Source organism: Astatotilapia calliptera, chromosome 5 (genome assembly GCF_900246225.1).
Source record: "Astatotilapia calliptera chromosome 5, fAstCal1.2, whole genome shotgun sequence".
NCBI lineage: Eukaryota > Metazoa > Chordata > Actinopteri > Cichliformes > Cichlidae > Astatotilapia > Astatotilapia calliptera.
In genome coordinates, this window is record NC_039306.1 from 26,091,528 (window position 1) to 26,102,185 (window position 10,658).

Genomic DNA, 10,658 nt, shown 5'->3' on the forward strand with positions numbered 1-10,658 from the left:
GTGTCTCCAGCTCTGCAGTACTGTCTTGGCATGCTGACAAAATTGTGACTTATCACTCTGCAGTCAACATATTAGTCTCCTGCTTCCACCTGTCCTCAGCAGCAACACCTTCATCATCCTCAGGAGAAATCCTGAAGATATGGCGTCACTACAGAATACTTAACTTACTTTAACAATATTGTGAAGATCTTCATTGTTATCTCACTGGAACTGCTTGCTGCTGACCTAAAATATACCGTGTAAAAAATGCCCATGTAACGGGCTAGGATCTGTTCCTTTGTACAAGGAGGAATGGGTGGAGAAGTGCCAGAGTCCTGTGAAAATCACCTCCATCAGGCCACTCATGATGATGTTTCTGACCAAACGATCAGTAATGTGGCATGGCTTCAGGCCCCTAAGAGCAGTCAGGGTACTGTTAACTGGCTAACGCGTGGAGGTCTCTGTTAACCCCCACGTTGGCCCTCTATATCTCTCCTCATGTAAGAGCCCTTCTCAGTCTTAAGTGCCTCCACACACTTAAGACTGTGCTAGGGGACACAGCAAACCTTCCTTCTGGACTACCCGTGGCACCCGAATAAGCTACAGGTATTGTTTCATGGTACTGGTAGTGAGAAGGACAAAAAGCAAAATAACTCAAATAAAATACAAATACATGGTATTAAAAACTAAACTAAAACTAAACATTTTCAAACAATAAAAGCTAAATGGAAATAAGCAAATCAACTCTGGAAACTAAAGTGAAACTTCAGCAAATTAAAAGCAAAAAGTCGAAGAGAAAATTTACAAAATCTAATGAGAAAATGGAAAACTACAACAATTCTGACCTATGACTCATTAAAGCATAAAAATGCACCTTATCTGGTAGATGAACCAGTGTTGTGTCTATGCATACAGAAAACTTTGTTACTAGCAGTCTTTCACAAAAAAATTTGATTTGTTCTCATTTCTATAACTGAATCTACAAAAAATGCCAAAGATACCACAGTTCAATGAGCATGATAATATACTGATTAAATAACATTTTGGCACCAACACAGTGTGTCCCAACAATCAATTACCCCCAAACTTGGCATATTTCATCATGGTGTGCAGCTTATCCTTAAAAGAATGAAAGAAACTGGACAAATGAAGAAAAAAAGAAAAGGTAGCTGCCCTAAAAAACTATCTACAGCAGATGAACGTTCTTAAAAAAAAACAGCAAGACTCCAGCAAAGACCTGAATCGAGAACCGAGAGATGCATCTGACGCTTCAGTTGATCGACCTACAGTTCACTGAATCCTCGTTAGAAATGGACTCAGCACAAGGGTGGCTGCCAAGAAGCTGGGAAACAGGGAGAAAGGCTGAGGCATGGCAAGTTGCACAAGAACCAAACTGAAAGGGCCAAAAGGTCTGATTGAGTGATGAATCCAAATGTGACAAATTTTTGGTCTGAATAGTTATCAATCATTATGCTGGAGGCATAGTCAGGACTTTTGCACAGTACTAGTGCCTAAAGTGATATTTTGTGCCCATGCATTCACCAACAGTGCCTTTAGGCTGTGTGTGTGTGTGTGTGTGTGTGTGTGTGTGTGTGTGTGTGTGTGTGTGTGTGTGTGTGTGTGTGTGTGTGTGTGTGTGTGTGTGTGTGTGTGTGTGTTGGGAAGGGGGGGGCTTCAGAATCTCATAAATAGAATAAATTCCACTGTGATGCAGGATATATGTACAGATACCTCGCTCTCCCATGTCCAGGATGAGGATGAAGTGGTGGTACAGACCCCAGAAATCACTCAGCGAGTTCATCATGCCACTGATGAGGAGAAACTGGCCTCCACTTGTATGATGGGACAGACAACAGACAGCCAGCAGGAGAGAGAGGAGCCAGAATGCAATAAAGCACCTGCAAAAAAGCAGCTAAGCAGTGATCCAGTGATAATGGATGGTAAGCTCTACAGTGACATTTGTACAGACATGGCCTATTTCTGTTTAGAAGTATGAGTATTTAAGTATTTAAGACGGTAATATAGAGTGAACGGAGGCTTTGCTTGGATAGAACTTGGCTAAAAGTTAAGGTAACGTCTGAGGACAATGTTTTTAAGTCAAAAAGCACAATATCTTAGATTTTCTTTTAAATCAGCCTCAGTGGAAAGGATGCTTACACAGCAAGTTCTATTAATAAAACTGATAAGACGATGTGAACGAGGAAGGTGATGCGGTTACATAATTTTCTCAACAACTACTGCGTCACGCTTAAGGGAGGGGAAGAAAAATGTACCAGGCATGCTCAGCAGTATTCTGTCCTGGATAAAAGAAATGTATAAATACTACACTGGGCAGTATTTATACTGCTCCCCACAGTTGTGCATAAGGACCAGCCATGCAGTCTTTTCAATAAAAAAAAACAAAAACAAAAAGCACAGAACTAGACAAATAGTAAGTATGAACTCTTTACTTCATGTGCATTTGATTGTTTTTGAAAACTGTGATATGGATAGTTACAGTAGTTTTTCTTATTGAGTTACGTGTTTGATCTTGTCAAAGGTTCTGAGACAAAGGTTGCAGACCAGCTGGAGGAGAAGGACAGCTTCAGCCTGAAAGATGATATAGTAAGTGGACTATAGGAACAATAGCAAGGGGGTATAAATATTTTAGCATGACAGGATTGTTTTTCATTGTCAGCTGTTCTTCGGGTTAGCAATAACAGGTCCAACTATGCTCTCATTCATAGCTATTTCTGCTCAATGAATCACAATATTTGTCTAAGATAACATCACTTGCACCTTATGGCCAAACCAGATTTTGTAATATTTATTGTAGTGTAGCTACTTGCCTCAAAACAGCCTCAAACAATATGTTTCCTTCCACAGAGTGCGATGTCCACAACAACAAAACTGACCTGCAATGAGGGCCCTGACACAGCAGCCCTGTCCCAGGACAGCGTGCCTCTGAGCGAGATGGACAAAGCTGCAGTGCTAACCCTGATCAGAGAAGAGGTAAAAGGGCCGGTTGTTATTATGCTCAACTGTTTATTTTTGATCATAGCTGGGTTTTTAATTTTATGTCTCTCCTGTCTAAACAGATCATCGTTAAAGAGATTGAGGTCAATGAATGGAAGAGAAAATATGAAGAAAGTCGAGCAGAGGTTATGGAAATGAGGTACGAGGCATTTGTTTGTCTGAGTGCTCCTGTCTATGTTATATTAAACACAATTGAACATGTGAAAACAAAGATGACAGTAACTGCTTTGGGTTTTTATTCTGACAGGAAAATAGTTGCAGAATATGAGAAAACAGTCGCACAGATGATTGGTAAGTTGCTGCCACCTAGTGGTGATTTTGCTCTCCATGAATTTGTTATTATCCACTACGTTACTGCTCCAACAACTGTGTGACTTCTTCAAACAAACCCCCAAATCAGATGTACATTTTGTTTCTCTGATCTATGTGGATATTTATACAAAAAGGAAACCATCATGTATCCATTACACGTCGTTTTTGCGCAACCGCCATCAGACTATTCAATTCATAATGTACATCATAACAGATGCATGGATGCAATGCAACAGCTGAGCACACTTCAGCCGTGCATTTTATTTTGTATATGTTTTTTTACTTCTTTTTTTTTTTTAACATTCTATGCATATAATCTACACGTGTAATACCAACCTACTGTGTAATAGACAGTCTAATAGGCTGCAGTCTTTTTAATTTGTTTTTAACAGCCTATAGGTAATATGTAAGGCTGTATTACAGTTACAGTGTGGTGGAACAGAACAGCACAGTCAGTGGCTTCAGTCTTTTTTGGGGGGGGGGGTTGCCTTATTGGTCAACGGCTATAAAAAATAAAGTGTCAGGTTTCACTTTAGACCTGTGCTGCTATCAGCTCGACCTTTTACTTCCACCTGCTGTCTGACATTTTTCACCAGCATGACCTGTTGTTGACTTTCAAGCCAAGTACATTACACTGTATACCCATATAAATAGCCTGTTGTTTTCTATGTTTCTGTTGTTGTTGCACTGACCTTAAACTGAGGACCACCACTAACCAGAAAAGCTAGGAGTCCCACTCTAGCCTTGTATTTATTTGTTACTTTGGAAAAAACACAGCATTGTCATAAAACATTATTTCTACACTGTCTATTCTGGATTTTTAATGTGCACTCATGTGTTATCGCATTACACTGTTTTGTCTCACAGCTGTTGTGTGTTTTTGGCCCTTATTTTATACTCTGGCTCATTTATTTACAGAGGATGAGCAGCAGCAGAAGACCCTGTCATGTAGTAAGTCAGTGAGACAGCTGACCTTAGAGAGAGATCAGGCCCTGGCTGACCTCAACTCAGTGGAGCGCTCCTTTGCTGACCTCTTTAGGCGGTATGAGAACATGAAGGGAGTCTTGGAGGGCTTTAAGAAGGTCAGTAGAGTCTCAGTATGAATCACATGAGAAGCTGTGTGGGCCACCTTCGCATAACTTGACTAGACCTGTTTTACATGTGTCTCTCCAGAATGAGGAGGTGCTAAAGAAGTGTGCTCAAGACTACCTGATGCGGATCAAGCAAGAGGAGCAGCGATATCAAACCCTCAAAATCCACGCTGAGGAGAAACTCGACAAGTAAGTCTGCAATTTAGGCTTCCAAGATTTCATTTCTATTCAAATACTGACTCCTGAAATTCCATTTACATTTCAAAGCTAGGCGTCATTTCTCATTCTGACATTGTCTGACATCGTTTCTTCTGTAACAGGGCCAGTGAGGACATAGCCCAGGTACGTGCCAAGGCAAACGGTGAGAGTGTGGCCCTAAACGCAAGCCTGAGAAAGGAGCAGATGAAGGTGGAGTCACTTGAAAGAGCTGTCCTTCAGAAGGTAGGATAAGAGCAAATTTAATTAAAATTAAAGCTGCAAGCAGCGTTATGAGGGCCCTCGCACCCCCGGCACGTCGAGCCACTGCCAACACCTCAAACCGGCACGTCCGATGTGATGTCACATTGATGGATTTCATGCTTTTAATCACCAGCTAACATTTCATCTTATTCAACCAGGATTATAGTCATGCCACTAGGTGGCACTCTAACCATTATTGACAAATAGCATAACAAACATTTCCAAGCTCGAGTCTCATCACACCTGCGACCTTTGGGAGAGATTGGACATTGTGTTTTTTAGTGACAGCAGATTACTGCTTTTTGCGAGTGATTGAAACTCTACGTGCCGCCATGACCACCCCGTTTCCCTGAACGGAAAAAGCTTCGCAATTTAACATCACAAAGGTCTTTAGATTCTACACACTGAAGAATGCTTCAATATGATGAAATCCCTTGGAGGAGTTCGTCAAACTATGAGGCCTGAAAAGGGGGGAAAATGTCATCAAAATTACACATTAATTTTAAAATGGCTGACTTCCTGTTGGATTTGGGATATTGCTCCAAGAGACTTTTTTGTACATCTTAATATCTTCCATGAGCTTACCAAGTTTCAGACTCATAGATAAAACACAGAGCAGGGGCTGATGTTTTGAAATATTGTAGGGGGCGCTGTGGAGCCATTTTGCGCTATTCAAGGAAAATGGTTACATAACAACAATGCCTTCATCCATTTGGAGGTGTGTGCCAAATTTCAAGCCTCTATAAACTTTCCAAGCCCCTCAAAAGCCACTTCATCTTTCATGATGAACCGCGTTGCCACCAGGGTGCGCCGTTCAGTTTAAAGTCACAATTTTTGCACTGAAGCATCACGAGGGACTGATGGTGATATTCACTGCTTTTGAGGTGGCCACGATCAACCTGTGAAAATCAGTACAACAAAGTTAAAGCCATGACATTTCCTGTTGCCACTAGGTGGCGCTGTCCGTATTTCCGACAATGGGCACATCAATCTGTTCAGGGCGGGTCTGACATCATGCCTGTAAAGTCTGGTACTGATCAGACTGGATTTCATTGAGTTATACTAATTTGTTTCTTCATGGCGTGACATCAAAGTTCGCCATGCTGCTGGGGTCACACCCTTTCGCGAAAACTCACAGTTTTCACTGTAACCCAAGACCAACTCCTTAAGGCTTTCCTGGAGAAATATGAGGCTGCAGATGTCACCCATAACAATACTGTACCCCAAAGTGTAAAACATGACATTTCCTGTTCCCACTAGGTGGCGCTGTCCCTTATGTCACATATGGCAGTTGAAATATGTTCAGGGGTGGAGCCTTATCATATGTGTGCTCTTTGGTCAAGGTCAGAAAATGTATGACAAAATGAGAGGCAATAAGATTTTCATGGCGAGTCATCGAAATTCGCCATGGCGCCACGGCCTCATAGTATTGTGAAAACTCAAAAGCTCCGCAATTTAACATGGCATAAGGGTGTAGTTGGCACTGACCAAATATGAAGGTTATGAAATCAAACCCCAAGGAGGAGTTCGTCAAAGTTCGAGGCATGGAAATGGTAAAATCAGAGCCAAAATGTCACCTTCAATCCAAAATGGCGGACTTCCTGTTGGGTTTAGGACATTGCCATAATAGACTTTTTTGTTCGACTCTGAACATTATATAGGTGTACCGACTTTCAAACATGTAGGTCATACCCATATCGGGGGCTCGCGTTTTTCATTTTTCTAGATGGCGCTACTGAGCTAATTTTCCCTGGCCATGTCTGAGAACATTAAAATACGTAAATTTTCACCAGACCTGACGCGTGTGCAAAATTTCATGAGTTTTCGAGCATGTTTAGGCCCTCAAACGGCCAATTCATTTGCCGGAATAATAATAATAATAATAATAATAATAATAAACAGAGCAATTACAATAGGGCCTTCGCACTGTCAGTGCTCGGGCCCTAATGATCTGACTGTGTTTAACTGTGTTAGTGATGGAAAATTGTGCTGAAAAACCTAGGTAATTAAGACTGAAAGCTCTACTGGGTCTTGTCTGTGTGCTGAACACACTTTTCATTTTCTTCTGCAAAAAGATGTCAAACAAGACGAGTTTAAGCACCAGTGTCTGACTGTTGAATGAACTGCTGTTTGCAGTCATTTTTTCTGGAAGTTTTTAGTCACTGCTTCACGCAAATCCTGATGTTTCCTGTCACTTCTTTTTTATTTGGGTTAATCTTCAAGATAGTGAAAGGGATGATTTCCTGTTTTCCTTATTTTACTTCTATAAATAGAACACAGTCCAGCAGAATAGTGATTTTAAATGCACTTAATTTACAATGATCTGAACTGCCCACTAGAGGGCAATGTTCTGTTTACTTAAAGCAAAATCGTCAAAAGAAGGACAAGCTGCAGAGTCCCACTAACTCCATAAATTCTGAATGGCTTATATGTTTAAGTTTTAGCACATTTAACTCTAATTTTTTTTTCTGTCTTTTACAGAATCAAGAGATTGAAGAGCTCACCAAGATCTGTGATGAACTGATCGCCAAACTGGGAACAGAATAGGACGCCTTTCATCAAACTATGTGGCTCTTAATTGCTTCCTCTTCAGCTCCAGATTTTTCTCACAACAACATCTGCTTTAAATCTTTTACATGATCATAGATCAGGCACATTGCAACTTTCATTGCTTGTTTGTTTAAATATACAGTATATTACTGAAGGACAGTATGGTTGCACTTGCTCATTTTCTCCTTTCAGACTGAAATACGATGAGAGTACAACTATTGTTGTGTTAGTCATGTCAGGACCATTGAAGAAGCACACAATTATAACAGGATGTAATGTTGTTGTTTGTTTTTTTTAATAAGTCACTCAATGATTTGTAAACCTTTGCTTCAGGATTTACAGTAAAGTATCATTTTACGTTTCTGGGATTTACCCATTTTCAAGGGTTGTCTCATCACGTCTCGTCTCATAAGGATTTTCCACCCCCATTTTACACTGCATGTGTGCAGGAGCTAAGGGAAAAGATGACGCTGGCAGGGATGCATGCACATTTTCTTTACACCAGAGCACATTTATACTGCAATTAACTGCGTTAATAATACAATCCATGTGCTGAGTGCCTAAATGGATCATTTTGTATAGTTTTCAGGTCATTTATCTCAGATTAAGTAAGTTGCCTTTCAGTTTGTATTTCTTATTTCACAGGTTTACACAGTGTGTCCTTCAGTTATACGTGGGTTTACATTAAGCTGTTTTTGAATCTTGGGGATTGTTAAATATAAAGAGCACTTCAAAAGAATCAAATATTAAATCCAAGTTTTTAATCACTTTGATGATACTTTGACTTTAATATTGTAAAACCTGCTTTTATTATGCTCTAGTACAAAACCATGTGGCATGTTTCATTTTCGACTGCTCTGCGTTTGAGTGTGGAAAAGTTACCAGTTGCCATAAAAATTATTTGGGGTTGTGTCCATATTTTATTTATGAGCCAAAACATTGCTTGTGCCTTTTGAGAGAAAACAAAAGAAAGACAAACAGGTTTATTTTTTTTCTTTGTGCAGTTGTTTCCAAGCTGTTTGCAAAGAGTACTGTAGTCAGTGTATTTCTTGTATGATTGAACTGCAGTCAGTTGCAGTGGATTTGCAGTTTCAGTGCTATCACCTTCAGCAATAGATCAGCGAGGCCTGTCGGGTTCATTGTACATCTTTTGCTGTATCAATATTTTCTGGTCTGATTTCACTTGAATAAGCACACGAGTGCATTTTTGGTCCGAAGTGTATAAAAGACACATTTTGTACAGTAGCCTTCATTACATCAGCACAATCAATTGCCAAATGTCACAGCAAAATGAAGTGGGTTTCAGTGTGACCTCATGTCCCGTCGTGGTGGTGTTAACATTAGTTGGAAGGTGCTTTTAAAATTCACAGTTATAGTACATTTTATACTTTATAAAAAGAGTATTCATAATTGTGTTGCTAATGTTTGTAAAACGAAAGAATTACGTATACTCAGATTGTATGTCAACTGTTATATTTTGTGCATTCCTTAATAAATGGTTAAGATTTAATAATATGCCACTCTCCTTCTTGGTCACAATCATTTAAGCTCGTTTAAATCATCAGCTTCCGTTGTAGCAATAAATAAATGAAAACAGAGGCAAGCTAAATAGGAGTCATTGCCTACTTGCATGGCCAGTCTGTCGCAGGGCCAACACACAGGGACAGGCAACCATTTGCACTCATATTCACTCGCACATTCACAGCTAGTTGCAATTTGGATTATCCAAATAACCTATCCCAAGCTGCATGTCTTTGCACGGTGGGAGGAAGCCGGAGGACCTGGAGGGAACCCATGCAAACACCGTGAGAACATGCACACAGAAAGACCCCGGCCTGATGGTGGAATTGAACGCAGGACCTTCTTGCTGTGCGGCCACAGTGCTAAATACCATGCCACCGTGCTGCCTTAATTTCAACAACAAATTGATTTAGATGTGTAGACTACAAAAAAAACTTCAGTCACCTATGTGAAATGTGATTTACATCCCCATGTTATGTTGCAGCTTGAATGAAAATACAGCCTGCTTCCTGTTCCTCTGGGCTCGAGTGGGGCTGTCAATCATTTACATGTAACGGAATCTGTGGAAAGCAGGTCATTGTTACCCAATAATCACTAATTTTGCTTGTTTGGCTTTGTCTTCATTAAATCCCAGTTTCCCTCTTACATATATCCTTTTCTGATTCAACTTGAGCTGTTAGGAACATTAGGACTTTGCCAAATGTTGCTACGGATGCCATCAGATTCACTGTAGAAACACATTATTTCTCCTAGTGAAGCAGTTATGAGGTTACTGGTTTTGTGGGATCAATTAGGATCGAGTGTCACACTAGTTAATTTCTAAATTAGGCTCATTTCTATCTGGAGTCTGGGTTTTTAGATAGCAGAGAGAAGAAGAGAGAATTTGTGCAAGTTTTTTTGATCAACATACTATAATTTTTAGTATCTGACATCTGGTGATGACTGATATGAAGACTTGCTTTTTATTCTGAATTACACTTCTTGCATAGGCCAACAGTACATACATACCTTATCAAGCTGGCCTGTTCCAAGCCTGGCACTTCAGTCTTTTTTACTACACATTCTTTCCACATGATGGTGTCCTTAACACCAGTGTGCTGGGATACCCTCATGGTTAAGGCACATACCAAATAACCAAAATGTTCCAGGTGTGAAAGAGCTTGCTTGACATGTCATTTTCCTCTATCTTAAGTCAACCAGCCTCTATTTCCACACTGTCCTGTCTAATCAAGGTATAAAAAAAAAAAATTTGGAAAGCCCAGTAGAAGCAGAAACTCAGCACCACCCCCCTTTATTCTAATTGACCAGCCATTTCACTTTCTCGCAGTCAAGATCATTATTAAGTGGACAACACCAGATGTGTTCAACAGCGAAAAATAGGAGGAAATCATCATCATTATCAGTTATATGTCCCTTTATTGACAGTTTTCTGCTTTTCTCTTACTTTGGCATGTTGAACAATACGTTGGAGAAAATTAGTCAATCATAGAAGGCATGAATTGACAAAACCATCTTAACTAATATTATAACGCAGGGCAACTAAAACTCCTAGAACGAGTAAAAAAAATACTCAGTCATTTCCAGATACAAAGAGACCAGGACCCTTAGATTTTGTAACTTCGGTAATCGGGTCTGAGGGGGGCGGGTTTAGGATGCTGAGGCACCCTCCCATTGGCTGCTGAGTTTGTGAAGAGTGGGACGGGCGCGCGCTGCCAGCTGTGAGGGGAGCAG

General features: G+C 40.3%; 1 protein-coding gene across 5 annotated transcripts in view; it reads left to right on the top strand.

Annotated features, from left to right (window-relative positions):
- The window catches only part of tacc1 (transforming, acidic coiled-coil containing protein 1), a 29,560-nt gene extending 20,639 nt beyond the window's left edge, over positions 1-8,921 (top strand). For 4 of the 5 annotated variants that reach the window (XM_026168484.1, XM_026168481.1, XM_026168482.1 and 1 more), the window contains 9 exons: positions 1,694-1,919; positions 2,519-2,583; positions 2,845-2,970; positions 3,057-3,133; positions 3,242-3,285; positions 4,225-4,388; positions 4,480-4,586; positions 4,718-4,838; positions 7,338-8,921. In XM_026168484.1, coding sequence (XP_026024269.1) covers positions 1,694-1,919; positions 2,519-2,583; positions 2,845-2,970; positions 3,057-3,133; positions 3,242-3,285; positions 4,225-4,388; positions 4,480-4,586; positions 4,718-4,838; positions 7,338-7,403 — 996 coding nt within the window. In that variant the 3' untranslated portion in view covers positions 7,404-8,921. The remainder of the gene's footprint in view (positions 1-1,693; positions 1,920-2,518; positions 2,584-2,844; positions 2,971-3,056; positions 3,134-3,241; positions 3,286-4,224; positions 4,389-4,479; positions 4,587-4,717; positions 4,839-7,337) is intronic. The other variant, XM_026168483.1, reaches the window with a different exon arrangement.
- Positions 8,922-10,658: the final 1,737 nt, after the last annotated feature.